This window comes from Salvia splendens, chromosome 2 (genome assembly GCF_004379255.2).
Source record: "Salvia splendens isolate huo1 chromosome 2, SspV2, whole genome shotgun sequence".
Lineage (NCBI taxonomy): Eukaryota > Viridiplantae > Streptophyta > Magnoliopsida > Lamiales > Lamiaceae > Salvia > Salvia splendens.
The window spans coordinates 33,308,585-33,328,657 of NC_056033.1; the positions used below are offsets into that span (position 1 = coordinate 33,308,585).

At 39.6% G+C, this 20,073-nt stretch overlaps 1 protein-coding gene and 1 non-coding gene across 2 annotated transcripts; one reads left to right on the plus strand and one right to left on the minus strand.

Moving 5' to 3' along the window:
• The first annotated feature begins 12,368 nt into the window (after positions 1 to 12,368).
• On the plus strand, positions 12,369 to 14,004 carry LOC121769021 (plant intracellular Ras-group-related LRR protein 6-like). Its single transcript, XM_042165673.1, has 3 exons — positions 12,369 to 12,720; positions 12,785 to 12,954; positions 13,122 to 14,004. The coding sequence occupies exons 1-3, from the start codon at positions 12,538 to 12,540 to the stop codon at positions 13,795 to 13,797; spliced, it is 1,029 nt and encodes a 342-aa protein (XP_042021607.1). The 5' UTR covers positions 12,369 to 12,537; the 3' UTR covers positions 13,798 to 14,004.
• A 4,142-nt stretch (positions 14,005 to 18,146) lies between these two features.
• Positions 18,147 to 18,265, minus strand: LOC121793164. The gene has a single exon (XR_006049007.1). It is a non-coding gene; the product is annotated as a U5 spliceosomal RNA (small nuclear RNA).
• Between the last annotated feature and the right edge of the window lie 1,808 nt (positions 18,266 to 20,073).

Sequence of the window (20,073 nt, forward strand, 5' to 3'; positions counted from 1 at the left end):
CTTCGAAGGGGAAGCTCGCAAAGGCCGCGAAAATGTACGACCCCATATCCCTCCAAGAGTTAGAATCGGAGGATGAATTCCTGCAGTATATCCGCGCCATCGGTTTCGAGTGGCTGTTAGATCACTGCACGGCAGAGGTGCCCATCGCACTAGCCAAGGAGTTTTTCACCTCTTACAAATTTAAGTCCACAATGGACCCTGACGCCGATTCTATTAGTTTCCGCCTCTTCGGTAAAAACATGGAAATGAGCATCTGAGAGTGGTCCTTGCGAACTGGGCTATTTACGCAGGAAGAAGATGATGAAGGTATATGGAATGGGAGGGAGATTGGGCCCCCGAAGAAGACTCCAGGCTTTGATATGCAGGCGGCCTGGAAACTCATTACCTGTAAGCGCGGGGGGACGTTTAATACGAGTACGTCGAAGGGACACCATATTGTCAAGCCGATACTCCGCTTCGCTCAGGTCTTCTTGGGGTACAATCTCCTGAGTCAGACAGACGTTGCCCTCACAACTCCGGAGCTCTATTTCACATGGTGTATGTTGAAGGGAATAAAAGTCCACCTGGGTTATTGGCTAGCCTACGCGTGCAACTCAATGACTAGCCACACAGTCCACCATCTATACACGTGCCACCTCCTTGGTGCTTATTTACAAATGAATGTCAGCATGAAGTTGGCCAAGTCAGTGCGTAACCTGCAGATCTGTGACGCCTCGGAGCTCTTCAATATGGCCTTATTCTTCAACAAGGGACTCCTGCGTATAAAGGACGGCGAGATTGCATTCTATGAAGTGGGCAAGCCAGATGTGGTGACCGTGAAGAGGGAATTGGAGGATTTGGAAGGTCCACACAATGCTGAGCGTGAGGAATGGAGGTGCGAGATGGGAGAGGTCCGTAGTGAGGTGAGCGTGCTGAACAAAAATATCGCAAGGCTCACAGAGAGCATGGATGTGCAGAATGGGCAAATGGCCGAAGCCATTAGTGTTATGATGAAGATGATTTATGCGATGAACCCGCAGATAATGCCTCCCAGACCCAACAGCGAGTTCAGACAGCTAGCCCCAGGGTCTTCGTCTCTCAAGAAAGCCTCTAGTACCCCAGCAAGTACCCCGCCCCAGAAGAAAAAGGAAGTAGTGACCAACCTAACCACCGTGTCTGTTAAGATGAGTGTACGCAAGCAAGCAGTGAAAGAGATGAACTAGCCCCAACGGTTCCTAAGAAAGCAAATGCTGATCACTAGAAGAAAGCACCCCAGAAGTCTGGCTCCCACGAGAGCCAGGCCAAGAATTAAACCCCCCAGTAACAAGTAATTTTACTTTTAGTTTCTTTTTTTCAGTTCTTTTGCATGTTTCAATTGTCTGCTCATGTTTTGTTTCTGTGTTGTCTCTCACTTAGGCCATTGTTTGGCCTAAGTGTGAGAAGTTTGTATGGTTAGTTTGTGTTTTGTGAGTCTATGTGTTTTGGATATGTGTTATGTTTTTCATGCATGTTCTGTTTTTGTGCCTGATGTGTATATATTAGACCTGCCCAAGGTTTACCGAATCGGCGGTTAAAACCGAAACCGTGAGAATTTACCCGAACTGAAACTGGCGATTTTTCAACTGTGGTTCGGTTCAAGTTTAAAAATTTTCGAACCGAAACCATGTCAGAACCGTCGTTTCTGGTGGTTTCAAATCAGAACCGCGAAAAACCACCGGAAAACCGTGAAACCAAGTTGGAATCGCAAAAAACCGACAGTTTGGAACCGTAAAAAACCGCTAGAAAACCGCTGGTTCGGAACCGAAAATGAAACCGACGGTTTTGGAACCAGAACCGCAACCACGAAACACCCTCGCGGTTCAGTTCCGGTTCGGCAATTTCCATAATCGAAACCGCCGGTTCCAAACTGTAACCGCCGGTTCCGGAACCGTGGGCACCTCTAGTATATGTTGAGTTGATTTCTGTTATTTTGTGTCTTCTCCCATTTAGCCCAGTGTCTGGTCTAAGTGTGAGAAGTTTTTGTTGTTTTATTTGTTTTATACTGAACACCTTGTTCCACTTCATCGAAATCGCTTGAGGACAAGTTAAAGTGAAGTGGGAAGGGGGGTCGGTCAGTGTAGAAAAGTGGTTGAGCATGTATATATGCTTACCAGGTCTATGAGTCAGTAGAGTGTCGTTTTTTAGGATCTGTGTTTATTCATAACTGGTAAAATAGAAAGCAAGAGCCCCTTAGTGAGAGTGATTGAAGAGAAAATACATGTCAATTTTTGAGACCTCTTTCCTTAATAAATCAAAATCAGTTTGAAGGAAGTAAGAACGATAGAAAGGCCTTAATTTGATCTAGTTGTGAAACCCTGTATATTGTGAGTTAAAAGCCTAAGAGTAGAACGGGCACCCCATAGTTGGCCAATGTCTAGCTTATAAAATCTTTTTTGTCCTTTTCTTGGCACCTTTAGTCTTCATACCATATGAACAAGCGGGCGGAGTGGGGGCAACTAACCAATTTGGCGAGGAAATAGGTTTTGTAAAGGGCAGGAAAAGTTATAACTTGACCTAGAAATAAAAAGAGAAAGGAAAGTAAAGGGCAGGAAAAGTTGTAACCCGACCAAGGAAAATAAAAAAAAATTAGGAAAATTAGGGCAGGAAAAAAGTTGTAACCTGACCCAAAGAAAAATTAGAAAAATTAGGCCAGGAAAAAATTTATAACCTGACCCGGTAGAAAATGGGGAATAAGGCCACCTTGGCCAAGGAACAACTCCATAAATTCTGGGTAGATAAATTATAAAAGGGGGGTTGTTTCCACCTCTTGTCCCTAAGTTCACATGTCCTTCACATAATTTTACTTACACATCTTTGAACTTAGGCCCCCCTAGGATTCTCACCTATATACTATAATCCCCTGGCCCCGTTACAACCCAGTGAAAGACCTTAAGGAACTTCCCTGTGTCAGTAGAACTCAAAGCATCAGTGGTATGGTAAAATGAATGAGTGAATGGTCCTAACTTTTCTGGTGAGGAAAGAGTGACCGAGTGAATCCAACAATTGGTGAAAATAGAGGCTATCTTGACGAACTGACAAACTGACCAGATAGAAGAAGGGAAGGGGAAGAATCTGAGGCTGTAGACGATTGGATTGATCTTAATCTTGTGGGGACAGCTATTAGAAAATAAACCAGTTATGCATTTATGTGTCGATGTGTTTTTTCTTTGTCTTGTTTGTTTTATGTATGTGTGTTTGTGTCTGTTTCGTGTCCAAGTCCTTTTGCATCTAGGTCTAGGAGTTTGCGTCTTTTTCTTTTCTTTGAGGTCAGTCGAATAATAACCATGCATGAACTATGCCTTATTTCTTTATTTTGTCTTTCATACTTGAGGACAAGTACAGTTTAAGTGTGAGCAGTTTGATAAGGTCAATTTCATGCATCGGTTATGAGGTTAAATTCTATTATTTCTGTGAACTAATATATTTTTTGAGTTCAGGTGCACAGAGAATTTGTCAGGTCAAGGGAACAGAAGGAAAAATCCACCAGACAGAGGAAACTGAAGGAATAGTGGAGTGAAGAAGCCAGTTGCAACCTGACCCAAGATATCAAGGACGCAGTTGTGAGCAGAAAAGTGTCTTGTTTAAAGGACTTTCTATGAGGGCAAAATCGACAATTCAGCAGAGGAACTGCCCTAGAAGTTCGAGCCTCAACTATAAATAGAGACAACATGAAGAGAGATCAGAATCATTCACCTTTCGTTCTTAGCTCATCACTCACACACATCATTTCTTTGAGCATTTAGATACTTATGGGGTAAAATTCTGGGAATTCGTGGTGGTCTAGCTTGGATTTTGTGGTGTAACACCGTCCTCGAGAAGGGCGAAGATACAATTTATCGTTTTTTGTTGTTTTCCGTCACTTTAAGCCGAAACTTCACCGTTTTAGAAGCTCGGCGTTTATTTCTTCTGTGTTGAACTTTGACTATCGTTGGTATGGAATTTCATGTTTTCTGTTCAACTGCTTCTGATGTTTGATTGTTGGTATTTACTGTTTTGGGTGCTTTTCACAACTGTTGTTTGAATCGGAGTGGAGATCGGGTTGATCGAAGTTGGTTTGTCGTTGAATTGTTTGAATCAAAGTTGAGGAGTATGGGTTGACGTTTTGGAGCGTTTTTCTCTGTTGATCTAAGTAAAATTGTTAAAAGGAGTTGTGGATCTGAGTTGTGACATTCTAAATTTTGCATGGTTATGGATAATTACTGATTCCTGTTTGTTTGCTTGGCCTAGTAGTTTAGATCTAGTCGTTCGTGTTCGATCGTAATGTTTGCAGCAGGTTCTGTGATTGCTCTGTTTCGTATGATTGATACTCTGTTTTCAGCTCTGTTATTTCAATTGTTGGAGAAGATGAAGGTAGAAGTTAGTTAGTAGTCAGATCTGTCGTCTGTGTTGTTTACTTTTTGCAGCTTTCCCATCGTACTGCGTAATTCGGGAAAATGGTCCCCACTGCATATTCACGCTTTGTTACCCGTTTTAGGAAACCAGCTTACCCGGTCAAGTACCTTAGTCGTTGCATTTCTTTAGTTAAATCATCCTTTCTGTTACCCATGCATGCTTACGTTCTCTTTCTGTTTCTTAGGTCCAGTAGATGGAGTAACTTGCTTTTGATTTCCCAAGTCTAAGAGTTTAATTTCTCAACCCACTTGTTGCGTGGCAGCAGGCAAACTCTCCCAAAACCCTCTTAATGCATGCTAACACATCCGTTCTCGTGAGATCGATCATTTGCTTCCCTATACTAGCCAATAGTGTAGTGGGTTGAGGTTTTGAAGCGGGAAAAGTGTGTCTCCAACGACCGAATTCTGATGGTTCCACGATCTCCTAGACCCTGTGGTCTAGCGAATCCTCTGGACCCTGTGGGATTGTGATACATCAATTACCACACTCATTTTCTTTGTTACTTCACTATGTACTCCATTTTTAGCATTTTATATAATAAGAAATGGTAAGCTTGGGTATTTTTCATCGTCAATTAATTGCCAAAACGATCCAAAATTAAGACAACATGAGGATATATAGTTTAATCATTAAGTAAAATTAATGAGGATAATTTTGACAATCCTAATTTTTATTTTTAATTGTAACTTGTTGTACCAAACATCTAAATAGGATAACTCACAACTATCTTTAGCTACCAAATACTCAATCAAGATAAATTAACTAATCGAAACTATGATAACTATCACTATTTATATCATGTCTAGCTGAAAGAAACATAACATAGCTATCAAACTATGTCTAAATAAATAAGTACGTTAGTATTCAAGCTTGTGTGACAGCGTAATTAAATTTAGTTGGAGGAACCTCAGTTAATCTTTGGATTCAATTATCTTAAAAGTGGTTTACTGGCTCTAATTATATCACATGAATGATTTAAAGTTTAAGACTAAAAATGGATCATTCATTTTGAGTAGTTTTATTTTTTCGTAAAATAACGTTATACTACTATACATTTAACAAAGGTACTTATTTATAAAGAGTTAGAAAAAAAACTCAAAATAAAAATAGAATCAAATATGAAAAATTTTAGTTTTAGAAAATTGGTAATTTGAATATATATTAAAATAACCACTGCATTTCCACGTGATGAATAACCTAATCTACTTCTTGGCTTCGAATAAAAGTTGCTAGTCAACAACTAATTTTGCACATCATATCATAGGTTACCGGAAGAAATATCATCGATGAACACTAAAACTCTTCAATATCATAGGTTTGCCCTCGCTTCCGACTTCGTCATCACCATCGGTGGAAAAGTCTTCACCATCACTCTCTATACGGAAGTCGAAATCCGGCTCTTGTGCTCTCATGTCCGCCTTTGCCCAATCATCAAGTAACATAGTGGCTTCCATGTTTTGGCGGAGAGATTGCTCCTTTTGTCGTCTAGGACACAACCGCCGACACTAAAAGCTTGCTCAACGGTGACGATGGAAGCGGGAACGGCGAAAATCTCCTTAGCCATTATTGAGAGTATCGGAAACTATTTGTCATGTGTTCCCCACCAATTAAGGACGTCAATTTGTTGAGTAGGAGGACCTGCATCTTGAAAAATAGAGCGCGATTCCAAATATATATCTAACTCACTAGTAGCTCTAGTCCTATTGGTTGTAGCACCGTATAGATCTTGCAATTGTGATACTACGCCTGGATCAATCATGACATTGCTATAGTTCCCGCCACCAAAATCAAATGTAGAAGGACTAGGAGGAGCACGTACCTGGTGAGCGGTGTTATACCGCATTTCATATTCCGCGTAGAGAGCACGAAGTGCACTATCTAACCTTAGTTTGATTTCATCAACATTCGGAAGACTTAGTTCGAAGCATTCTCCTCTTGTCAAGCCCATTTCGCGAAGTTGAGAAAAATCTAAATCGTACAAACAACCATAGTACATGTCTAAAATTTTATGAACACCATGCAACTTCCACTTTGGATCCAAGCATTTTGCAATAAAAAACACATTAGGAATACACGCAAAATATTTTAACCATTTTTCTACCATATAAAACAAAATAGCCTTCAACTCTATGAATTGAGTATTTTTTACACATGTCTTAAAACCAATTGCCACATACATGCAATGTTCACAGAAGTAGGATAATAAACACCAGATAACTCAACAGTGGCATTTTTGAAAGCTTGGAATAATCGAAACAAATTCATGTTGTGGTCCCAACAAGAGGGTATCAAAAGCAAATCAGAAGGAACATGCGGGCAAGTTCTAAAAAAATCACATAAATATTCAATGTGGTTCAAGGCCGACTCCAACATATCGTACGTCGAGTTCCAACGAGTTGAAACATCCAAACGAAAATTGGTGTACCTGCACTGCTTGCTATGACAATATTTCTTCCAAGCTCTACCAATAGGAGCTTTGTTATGAATCAACTTAACAACAGTTCTAATAGGATCAACATACTTTTGCCACAAATCGATTGCATCTTGAACACACAAATTCAAAATATGGGCAATACATCGCACATGAAAATATTTGCCATCAATAACAGGAGAACGTGCACTGATGAGTTCATCTATACTGGCAGTGTTAGCGCTTGCATTATCAAAACCAACGGAAAAAATTTTATTGATCAATTGAAATTCATTCAAAACTTGAATGATCAATTGAGCAATTGCTTGTGCAGTGTGTGGTGTGGGAAATTCTCGAAATGCAACCAAACGTTTGTTTAAAGTCCAACTGTGATCAACGAAATGCACAGTGATGCCCATATACGAATTTTTGCAAAAATAATCAGTCCACACATCAGAGCAAATTGAAACTTTATGACCCAAGTTAACAATAAACGTACCTAATTGCGCCTTCTTTTCCATGCATTGTCTAACAACAGCTCGAGTCATAGAAGTTCGACTCAATTTTCTTGCAGCGACATTATAAACTTGTCGCATACTTAACTCAAACGCATCGTTATCAAAAGCATTGAACAGAAAATGTTTCATCACGGCAAATCTTGACATCACGTTAAGAGCATTTTTGTGATCATATTTTAAAAGAGTATTGCTACACATACCTGATGTTTGGGATGAACCCGTCCCACTCCCGGTCCCGACTCCATGTTGAAAGTTGAGTTGAGTTTGGGTTGGAGTGATACCAAACTCGACCGGATGCGCTTTCTCCATATGACGGGTAAATGTACCATATCCTCCACCCTTTCGGAATGTGTATACGTTTTTGCAATAGTTGCAATACACATTATAAGTGTCCGGATCGGTACTATCTCGTACCTTCTTGAAATGGTTCACCATGATGTTTGAGGTTAAAGACCTTTCAATTGGTTTAGGAGGTTGAGGAGGGTGTCCACGACCACGACGACTCCTTGGTGGTGGTGGGGGTGGCATTTCTAGAACCTCTTCCGCCTCTTCCTCCTCCTCCTCCTCGTCATCATCATCATCGTCGTCATCAAGATTCACAAGGGTTGGAATTTGTTGAGAATAGGCACCGCGGCCGGGAGCACCACTACCGGTACCAACATAAGCATCGCCTTGGGATTGAGAGCGAGAGAGAGCAATAGCATTGGCCATATCTTGCTCTTCTCGAATCTACAAAATAATATTTGTATTGTAAATATCAAATAGTAGAATTATGAACAATAATGTAATGTAATTCATAATTAATAATATTAGTAGATAATAATTATTAACCTGCCACGCATCCATGTTTCTTTGAGAAATCTCATCAATAAAGGATCTTCGACTTGGCCTCTTGGACTTTCCCTTTCCCTTATCAACACGACCTTTTCAGGATGAAGACATCTTGATAGTAACAAATTATATAGTAGAAAACTAGAAATATGGAATAATATATATATTTTTTGTTTTAGCAATTGAGAAAGACAACTTATAGAACTACGGGAACAAGTATAAGTGTATAACAATGCGTAATAAGAGTAGCACTTGAATAATTCAAATGTAAGCACAATAGCACAAATGAGAAATGGGAGACAAAGAGAGAGAATTGGGAGATTGAAGAGAGAAACTCTTGTTAACACAAGAATGAGGTGAATGTAAGTGAGGATAGAAGGGGGTATTTATAGATAAAAATGAGGGGAAATGAATGAATTTGAATTCAAAATCAGAATTAAAAAAAAATTAAATTCGGCCGAAACCGGCGGTTTTGGTGTAAAACTGCCGGAACCGCCGGTTTTACCGCCAAAACCGCCGGTTTGGTCAACAAACCGCCTGCCAACCTGCAACGTGTCAGCCTCGTGTTCCGCACTGGCACCGGAAACCGCCGGTTTTACGGTTAACCACCGGTTTTCGGTCTAAAAACCGCCTGTTTCGGCCGACAGACCCGCCTGAAAAAGTTGCGCACCGCTGACGCCTCGGTGACCACGCCGGAACCGTGAAACCGTCCGGAATCGGTGGTTCCGAACCGTCCGGAATCGGCGGTTCGGTGACGGTTCCGGTTCGAAAAATCTTGAACCGGAACCGGACCGCGGTTCCAAATACGACGGTTCCGGTTTGAAAAAATCGCCACGGTTCCGGTTCGGCTGTTAACTGCCGGAACCGGAAACCGTGGGCATGACACCCATATTATCCGCAGTGTATTCATTTGCCTATGGCCATATCAGGCGGATAATCGGAGTCGGCAATTGATAGTAATGTAATGCTTGTCCCAGATGACATCAGACAACAAAATTACAGTACGTATTTTTCATGGGTAGATCTAACTTGATTTTATTGGTATATTTTCACTAATAAGTGGTTTTATGGAGTTTTGGTCCATAAAATTATGAACTTTGGTCAAATTTTGGCATTTTCTATAAATTTTAAAATTAGTCTGAAAATAAAAAAAATTACATTTTGTCTGTTATTTTCCAACTCATATATCCAAAATAAGATATCTTCAGCAAAAATCTTATTGTATGTGGGCAACTGTGAAATGTTTATTTTAGATTACTTTTAAGTTCGTGACAAGTATGATAAAAAGCTACGTAGTAAACCACGTTGATTTATTAGTGCCAAATATGATAAAAAAATAACAGAAGTTAATTAGATATGGTAATTGACCTTTAATGAAAATAACAAACAAAATATAAAAAAGTTTGTGGCAAATGCCAAATTCTGGCTAAACCACTCGGCCAGAGAAGACCATTGACTTGCCTTTTATTTATGCAAATAATTATTTCTCACCTTTTTTGTCAAATTTAACCAGTTATAATGTTAACTGGTCAATGTTGAATACTACTATTATGTGAAATTTTACTTTAGAATAAGAAATTTGAAATCGGCAACTCCAAAGAGTCGGAAAAAGGAAAAAATACTTGCATATGGATATGCTACAGTCAACTTTATTCAAAATTTGTCAAATATTAAAAAAGATATTCGAATTTTGTCAAATATTAAAAAAACTCGATTGAAACATATTAATAAAACTCGATGGAAAAAGGAAAAATACTCCATATTAAATTGGGTAAATATCATCAAATAAATTGCCACTACTAATTGACGAACTATAGAGTTGTTGTGTCTAGTAAGTAAATACTACATTTCGTTTTTAAAGTCGCATCCTTACATGTATCGGGACAAAATCGAAACATTTTTATAATTTTATTACACACTCATCAAGCCTAGATTTAAATATAATTAATAAAGTTGAAAAGTAATACGAGTCTTCATGTAAATCATACTAAATATTGAAGTTTAATTGGACTAAAGGTGTAGCAAATGAATTAAAATAAATAAAGCAATTAATCAGAGCTCAATATCACCCATTAGTCTTCGTCTAGTCATAATTTGTAGACTTGATGATCCTTTTTATATATTCGGAATGATCATAGTTTGATAATCCCGGAAAGCTACTGGGAAAATAATTTCCATTGGCATTTTGGACATTTTTCTCATTGTGACTAACCTTATGGAGTAGTTATTTATTCACAAATAGTCATTGAGTTATTGATATTTGATCTGAGATTGATTAGTACACTTCCATTCAAAATGGTGTTTAACCTATAATATTTTGATGTAAAAATTATGGTGGGATGCAATTTTGCTACTTCAAAAAAAGAGTTACACTTTATGATATTTATTAACAGAATGCAATTAAACTTGACTCAAAACTCAAATATATTTACAAGTCTAAGATAAATAATGCTCCACTTGATAATAAACAAGGTGCCCTCAAACTTTCAAATGTTGAATGAGATTATTTACGCTATTATTTATTAACTTGTTGAGAAACAACCTTATCATATATTTTGACTAAAATCATGAAAATGTAGAAATCAGAATCGTTACGATCAGCTCTAACTAATTTCACATTAGAAAATTTGGAAGCCAACAAGTTTGTCGATTGACTTACAAAATGTTTTGAATACTTGTCTTTTTCATCGCTACACTATTTATACAACACAATTAATAATATGCGTATTGTTAATCTGGATTACTAGTAATCCTTATCGTGTTGTCCTCGATTGATCTAGTTTTATTATTCCTTAATGATCTAGTCTATATTAGTTTATGATGGACAGTTGATATTTTAAATGATGGGATTTTGATATTTAATTTCAACTGGGAAATAACGATGGAGACACCCCACCCTCCATTTTTATATGAGCAAACAGAAAGATTTGTTTTTTTTTTGGCGAATTCAAAATTTGTTATAATTTCACCTGGCTTGAATTGACCTGACAAAGTACATGTTTTTTTAATCAAACTTTTTAAATACTATTATCTGTATAAAATGTTTTATGTACCGAACATTATTTAATTGTTTTGACGGTTCGTAGTTGTTGACTTAAGTACTCCGTATTTATATAAGCTGATGTACATGATTGGATTTATTGAATGTTTAATCATAGTATATAGGAGTATTATATAATGGTACAATTGTCCCAAATAAATTACTCCTAATTTATAGAATTAACTTCGACAGAAAATATTTTTAAAAAATCACGCTTAATTAATTAATATTGGATATATTCTCAATTGTATCCCTTTTTTTTAGATGCACATATGTGTCCTCTCTTTCTTTTAGTCCAGCTCGGCACAACTGTATTCCTTAAGGATTATTAATAGAGTAGTATTATTTATGCAGTCTTGAAATGTTTGGCCCTTCACAAAGTAAACTCTTATAATAATAGATTAATGTATTATGTTATGCATTTCACCAAAACAGAAATGTACATTCACAAACAGAATCTAGCCTTTATTCAAATAATTATATAGGGAGTACTATTTGTGAAGAAGAAACACCAAGCGGATAGAGACGAAATCAAATTGACCGTACTATATTTTTCATAATATATCTCCAACACATAACTGAATCAAATTGTATATTCATGTGAGTGCATAATATAACTAGGAAATCAGCTACTACTGATATTTTTTTCTCAAGGACAACTTGCTTGCAAACACAATTAGTCTATGAAAGTGGAAGTGGAACATATAGTAATATTGTTAAATTACAAATCGAACGTTGATCGATCTCTCAATTAGTTTTTCTACTCGAATTTTCAAATGCTGAGAATTTCTATATTTGACAAAATCTGATGCAATGCCAGCTCTATTTGATTGGAATATTTAAAGCGATGTATTAAGTGAATGGTGTGAATCAGCACATACCAAATGAGGTTTATTCCCTTTTGCAACTATAAAAGTAAAAAAAAATGAAATTATTATTTAGGAATAAAAGTAATAGTCCTATATTTGATTACGGTGTAGGTAACGTAAATGTTAAATACTGAAGAAGTAGAGGGGCATCACAACAAGTAACCGAAATGGTTGACTTTAAGAAATATGTAACGTCATTACACACTCATATTATACGGAATTCGTACCTTGGATTTATGACCGTACGCCTGCTGTACTATATATTAATTTCTCTATTTTCCGCATTCTCTATCTTCTATAGATACGGTAGGATAGGATAGGATCAGTACCGCTGTCTCTCTGATCTTGTTTCCTCTCCTGAATCTCTCCCTTGTCAGCCCAAATAACTAAGACCGTTATCTCTTGTGTAGGATTATTCATTTTGTCCAATAATCAAACATATACTTAGAATAGAGAAAGATGTGCGAGCGACAGCGGTCGGAGTTAAATCGGAGGAATGACAAGAAGGGGAGGATGAAATCAGATGATTCCAAAAAGCTGGAGATTGTGGATTTGAGTGGGATGTCCTTAACCTCACTTCCTAGTCCCTTTCTCAATTTGGCCTGCATCTGCAAATTAGACCTCTCCAACAACAATCTCCAGGTAATTTCATTTCCATACACATCATCAATTGCTACCAAAAAATAAAATTTAATTTGATTGACAGACGATCCCGGAATCGTTGACTGCGCGGCTGCTAAACGTGATGGTGTTAGACGTGCACTCCAATCAGCTAAAGTGCCTCCCAAACTCCATAGGATGTCTCTCCAAACTCAAGATCTTGAACGTCTCCGGCAATCTCCTCCAACAACTTCCCCCAACCATAGAGAACTGCAGGTAGGGAGTAGTAATAAATAATATTTTAATTTTAGTACAACAGCTCATGTGGCTTATCGTATACCCATTCAACTTATCAACCCTCACTACTAAACAAAACTGGTCAATTCCATCTCAATCAAATTGGCCGCCACCATTACTTAATTAATGAATTATGGTCAGCGCAGATCCCTTCAAGAGCTGAACGCCAACTTCAACAAGCTCCGGCAGCTCCCAGACACGATGGGGTTCGAGCTTCTGAACCTAAGAAAGCTATCAGTGAACTCAAACAACCTGGCATTCCTCCCTCACTCGACCTCCCATCTCACCGAGCTCCGGGTCCTCGATGCCCGCCTCAACTGCCTCCGGTCCCTCCCCGAGGATCTGGAGAATCTCATAAACCTCCAGATCCTGAACGTGAGCCAGAACTTCCAGTACCTGGAGACGCTGCCGTACTCGGTGGGGCTGCTGATGTCGCTGGTGGAGCTGGACGTGAGCTACAACAGGATCGCGGCCCTCCCGGACTCCATAGGGTGCCTGAAGAAGCTGCAGAAGCTGAGCACGGAGGGGAACCCGCTGGTGTCGCCGCCGCGGGAGGTGATGGAGCAGGGGCTGCTGATGGTGAAGCAGTACATGTGCGACAACATCAACGGGAGGACGTCGCACAGGAAGAAGTCGTGGCTGGGGAAGCTGGCCAAGTGCGGCTCGTTTAGCGTGAATAGGAGTAATAGGGAAGAAGGAGGACACATCATGCCGCCGAGTCCGATGCCGAGTTATGATGGTGTGGCGTCGCCCAGATATTTTCATATGGGGATGTTCTCGCCCAAGCGCCTATTCTCTCCCAACTCCTACTCCTCCAAATGATTTCTTTCTTTTTTAATGGTTTTTTAGTGTGTCATCATCAATTTTGTTGTAAGTATATTGTTGTCATGTTTTTGTAAAATAGATATGTGTGTAATTAATTGTTTCATGAACGAGTGATGCACCTATCGGAGATCTGAGAAAATAGAACCAAACCAACAGTTGGGGAGTTTGGAGATCGAAACTGCTTGGTAGTTTTTTGTTGGTCAATCAGTGTCTCACGTTGTCCTTTACTACATCCGTCCCCCAAAATTCGTCCCAGTTTGACCGGACATGAGTTTTAAAAAATATAATGGAAAGTGAGTTGAAAAAGTTAGTGGATTGTGGGACCTACTTTTATATATTAGTTTTATAATAAAATGTGAATAGGAATGAGTTGGTGGAATATGAGACCCACTACCAAATATGGTAAAAGTGAAACGAGACAAATTTTGGGGGACGGACGAAAATGGAAAACTGGGACGAATTTTCAGGGACGGAGGTAGTATTATTGTTTGTTGTAAAGGGTTGCGTTAGTGTGCTAACTAATTTACAATAATAACTAATAATTTTCAATACTGTGTATTAAAATTATCAACACAAAGACATAATTATATCAATGCAACATGTAAATTTAAACATCAACACAAAGACATAATTTATCAACACAAGAAAGATTGATAAATTTATGTCTTTGTGTTGATATTTTTAACATACAAAATTGATATTTAGTTATTAGTTATTACTATAAAAAGTTAGTATTTGATCACACCCCTTGTTGTAAAACCTTAAAAACATTAATACTCCACTATCTCTATCCTTATTTATGACACATTCTTTTGACATATATATTTAGGAAAGTTGAAAAATTATAGTACTACAAAATAATGTAATCTATACTACTACTATTATTATTATATAAAATTATATAAGTAATAAAAATATTTCTAAATTTGTGTCATAGTTTATGAAACGATCTGAAAATGAATAATCCCCGTGAAAAAAATGGAACGGAGTGTTTGAAATAATGTGTCAATTCAATCATGTTTATTTAATACTAGTAGTACTTAAAGTTTCTATTATACTTTTAAAGGTTATTGCACCTAATCCACAAACTCTATTATTTTCTTATTTTTCCCATTAAATTAAATTGCCTTCAAAATATAATCTGATTTGATAAAATAGAAAATGGTGGGGCTATAGGACGTCTTCAATATGATCAAAACATTTTAATTACCATGTAATATATACAATGAAAAATAAAATATATGTTAAGGACCTAAATTCCTAACGTTCGGTAGAACGGGGAACAACTATGAAGAGATAAATCTGGCGCCCGTGTGGGCGGCGGGGATAAGGATCTGGGCGGTTGTGCACGGGTTCCAACCCGTCGGGCAACGGCTACAGATCAGATATACTTCCGGCTGTGCGCGGAGAGATTCCGTCGGGCAGCAGGTAGCGTAGGGAATTATGGATTCAAAGCATATCGCAAGGCGTTTGGCCAAAATAATATATTCATTCATTGATTAAAATGATAACATTCTCTCCTATTTATAATACTAGAATACTACTACCCTAACTTATTGAATAAGAAAACAAAGATATGGAAAAGATATGGTGAATCAAAATATGCTAAATAATTGGGAGATAGGATCGTATCAACCCCCCACGGTTGAAATCCACCTTGTCCTCTAGGTAGGAACCATAAAACCACGAAGAGAGTTGAAAGTAGAAGCTTTGGCGAGGTATCTCCTCCTCGATCAAATGCCCACCGAATAGATGTGAGTTTCCCTTCATCATTTTCACCCAAAATCACCAATAGAGAACCGTGTTGGGTATAAGATATGGTGGACACCCCCGCCACATTGTTGTCGTGACAATTCAATGCTAAAATGAAAAGTTTTGCCACACCTCCATGAATGCTCAAACACAGCGTGTCATTTCTCAGAGGAATCAACCTTGCATCGGCGTCGAGCGACGGTAATCGAGGATTCATACTTGTAACATCACTGACATTCAAATCCACATAGACACAAACAAGTGCTTGCGAACCGGAGTGAGCATCCCCTGCCTTACCCAATTCTTCTGCTTTTAATTTAAGCTCATCCTCAAACAACCTTCACTTCTTTTCCATTTCCTCTTGACTGTCCTGTTTTTTCATATCAAATCCAGCCTCGATGTCATCAACAAGGCTCTGATTCTCCATGCTCTCTCTCTTGTTCGGCTTCTCACTCAACACACAGAAATCTTTTTCTTTCGGCTCTAAATTAGATCGAATGGCTTCGGCTTTATTTTCTTTCTCCAGCAAAGTCGCTACATCATCTTTCATCTCCAATTCCTTATGTGTTGGAACACTAATATCATCAATCTTCTCATCATATGTCCCGACGAACACTTGCAGCGACGTATTGTCGGTCTTGACGATCTCTTCCAGGGACTCGTCATTTGGTACAACAAGATTAGCACCCCCACTGTGAGCAACGCTGTCGGGAACATCCTCAGCTAGATTATCGTCATCAATATTCTTCTCAAACAATGCATTCACGCGGGCGAGAAGGGCGGCGTGCTCCAATTTATAAATATGCAGTTTCTCGTTGTAATCACTTAGGGTTGCTAGTTGGGCTGGGCAAGGCGAACGAACCATGAGATTGGGAGTATTGGGTAGACCACGTTGCTTCCCCGAATCAATAAACTTGCTGGACTGGTGTGGCCAGTGGGTAAAGCCGGACCGTGGCGGGGCAACGGCAGTCAATGGAGCTGTGTCGTGACTCAGAAATCGGTCAGACTGCGGTGACCGGTATGTAGGCTGCTCGGCACACCATTATGAAGATGTTGGTGTCGCCTCGGATACTCCTCAAAACCCTGTCGCTGACGGTGGTCTATGCGATCGTCCCAACCCCCTTGATCTCAATTGTTAGCAATGGTTCGCGGATGGGGTTGGTCGTGAAAGCGCCCCCGATACCTCGCTTTAGGATGTCGTGGAGGAGTTGGTCCATCTGGGAGCGGCGATGGGTCTCGCTATGGTTGTCCTGCACTTCGATGCTCTCCCCCGTCGGGAGCTGGCTCAGGTCGTGGCGGCGTGGTCCATCCTGGCCCATTACGACCCCCGCTATCGCGTCGTGCCCTGTCCTCATGTGGGCCCTCGCGAAATCCCCGCTAGGGTTTCTCCCACGCAAACCCCTATCTCCTGATCTCTGCCAACACACATCCTCATAATCCCAATCATCGCCGTCGTCGAAACCGGAAGGAGGTTCAGCCTCACGCGACAAAGTAGGGTCAAGATTCTCAAAGCGGCGATCTATGTCGTCTCTCCAAGCATCGAATTTGTCCAATCTGTCCAAAACGCGATCTAGTTTACTAGAAATGGGTTCATCAAGGCGGGACTCATCCGGCTGCCGGGTCTCCCCCTCGCCATCGTCCATGTTGTGTTCGTGGAACCCTCCGCCATCGCGTCGGCCCGCCGTCGAAGGACGTCCTCCAAACCTGTTCGCCGGGTAAGATTCCTGGCGGCCTGAGCCCCATACGGCCTTGCCGTTGTTGTTGTTATAGTTGTTGTTGTTGAAACGCATCATGAGTACTGGATGAAAGCACCAGTTGTTAAGGACCTAAATCCCTAACGTTCGGTAGAACGGAGAACAACTATGAAGAGATAAATCCGGCGCCCGTGTGGGCGGCGGGGATAAGGATCTGGGCGCTTGTGCACGGGTTCCAACTCGTCGGGCAACGGCTACAGATCAGATATACGTTCCGGCTGTGCGCGGAGAGATTTCGTCGGGCAGCAGGTAGCGTAGGGAATTATGGATTCAAAGCATATCGCAAGGCATTTGGCCAAAATAATATATTCATTCATTGATTAAAATGATAACATCCTCTCCTATTTATAATACTAGAATACTACTACCCTAACTTATTGAATAAGAAAACAAAGATATGGAAAAGATATGGTGAATCAAAAGATACTAAATAATTGGGAGATAGGATCGTATCAATATACCTGTATTTATGTCATAATCAGTTCACTTTTCCTTCTGTCTCTCATTTCCAATTTCACTCTGTTTCTCTCACTCTCTCTGCAATTCTCCTCTCACACCGATGAGAACCCATTTATGGCCACCTCCTCTCCCTCATTGACACTCTGGTGTTCCTCCTCATCAAATGCTCTTTGCTTCGCTTATTACTAGATAACAAAAGGCTCCTGATTATAACAGATAGCATTGATTAAATAAAATACCATAAACATTACATTAGAGATATTTTCTTAATATAAGTATGGGCCATATATTAAACTGGAAATGGGCCTTCAATTTCTATTCAAAATACTTAAATCCCTCCCATAGAATTCATTAAAAATTCAAACTTACAAGTTGTTAGGGGCTTCCTAATAAAGAAAGATCCCTCCAAAAATTGGCGTATGCCGCTTTTAAGCAATGAGCACATAATATTTTTTAGTAAAAGGCGAAAGAATAGTTCGCTATGTGCTCAACGCACGGCTGCGTGATTCTAATAGACTACTCGCCTCTTTCTTTAATAGTGGCACTTGGGTAATCCTTTGTCTCTCTCTGTCGATATGGGACGTTTCACTCTACAAAGTAAAAACCAAATCACAACCGCCACTCACTCTTCAGTCCAACGAGAAGAGATGGTAAACTGTTGTTATGATAAAATTTGGGGACTTAAGAACCACGACTGACCAAAAACAAAAGTTTTGAAAGTGGAAAATATTTATATTTATATTTTTATTGAAGAAGGTTCAAGGATGAAGGGTTGTTTTTTTTAGTTGTTTTAAGAAAAGGGAAATGAGTATGTAACAAATGTGAAGAGGCATTACTAATATGGTATTGATTGATATGCAACCCCGAGTGAGAGCAAAAGGATGTACTCAACCACTGCCATACCTTAGCATGTGGCGGGCACTTTGGCCCAAGGAAAACGGCCAGAAAATTTTTGGATAGTGGGTTCTACTGGCCTACTTTGAATAAAGATGCTTACAAATTATGTCAAAATTGCAACCGCCACCAACAGACCGGGGGAGGGGGGTTTCTGTTAGGGATGAGATGCCGCAAGTCCCTGTGTTAGTGTGTGAAATTTTTGACGTGTGGGGAATGGAATTCATGGGTCCGTTTCCATCGTCTTATGGGAACACTTATATATTGGTAGTCGTGGACTACGTGTCCAAGTGGATAGAGGTAAAAGCTACAAGTTCATGGTAGTCGAAGGAAGTTTCGAAATTCTTGAAAGCCAATGTATTCAACCGGTATGGGGTTCCTAGGGCAATCATCTCTGACCAGGGTACACACTTCTGCAATCAGACGATCGAGGCCTTGATGAGAAAATATGGAGTCCACCACCGGTTGTCTACTCCCTACCAACTCCAGTCAAACGGTCAGGCGGAAATCTCGAACAGAGAAATCAAAAGTATCTTGGAAAAATGGTGAATCCCTCGAGGAAGGACTGGAGTAAGCGTCTAGACGACGCCTTATGGGCTTATCGGACCGCTTTCAAGACTCAAATTGGCATGTCCCCATACAGACTTGTCTTTGGAAAGGTATGATCAATGCCAACGGGAAGGTGGAACAGACTTGTCCAGACGCTTACTCCAGTCCTTCCTTGAGGGATTCACCATTTTTTCCAAGATACTTTTGATTTCTCTATTCGAGATTTCAGCCTGACTGTTTGACTGGGGGTGATAGGGAGTAGACAATAAATTAACAACTTTTAAGGCAAAACAACAATGGATAAACCAATAATGAATTTTTCCAAATAACATAGATGTTTGATAATGTTATGTGAATTTTGAAACTAATACTTAGTTAATATAAAGGTTTGGGATGCATCAAGTCATCTTTTCTAGAGTCGTCGTTAGGCCGAGCAACAGTGGGACTAACGTTGGCTCCTGAGTTCCTCCACCATCTTTTGCATGCTCTTGAAATCCTCTTCTAGCTTCATTCTTTTCTCGCGCTCAGCTTCCAACTCAATCTTCCACTCGGCATTAACTTGACTGCTGGTTGAACATGCAGTCTTTGTAGCGAAATTCTCCAAGAGGGTCGGTCCAAGGATACCAGTTCCAAGCATCCTCTTCTTCTTGTCAATGCCTTTCATAACCTCTTGCATGAAGATCTCATTTAAATTTGTGCCCTCGCATTGCTCGGCAGCAATCCTTCTCACTTTCTCCTATTAAATATAAATGACAACAATGTTATATGATAAATCAATTGAATATATGCATAACATAGTATATAAAGTTTCATCCAAGTCAGTAGCCTTCTTGTAGGTATATTCTCCGTTCTTGTGGTGTAGTAT

What these genes read in the sequence shown, in the direction of transcription:
- LOC121769021 (XM_042165673.1), top strand. Translation starts at nt 12,538, where the DNA reads ATGTGCGAGCGACAGCGGTCGGAGTTAAATCGGAGGAATGACAAGAAG. An exon ending in TCTCCAACAACAATCTCCAG is followed by an intron (nt 12,721 to 12,784) that starts GTAATTTCATTT and finishes TTTGATTGACAG; the next exon opens with ACGATCCCGGAATCGTTGAC. An exon ending in CCAACCATAGAGAACTGCAG is followed by an intron (nt 12,955 to 13,121) that starts GTAGGGAGTAGT and finishes TGGTCAGCGCAG; the next exon opens with ATCCCTTCAAGAGCTGAACG.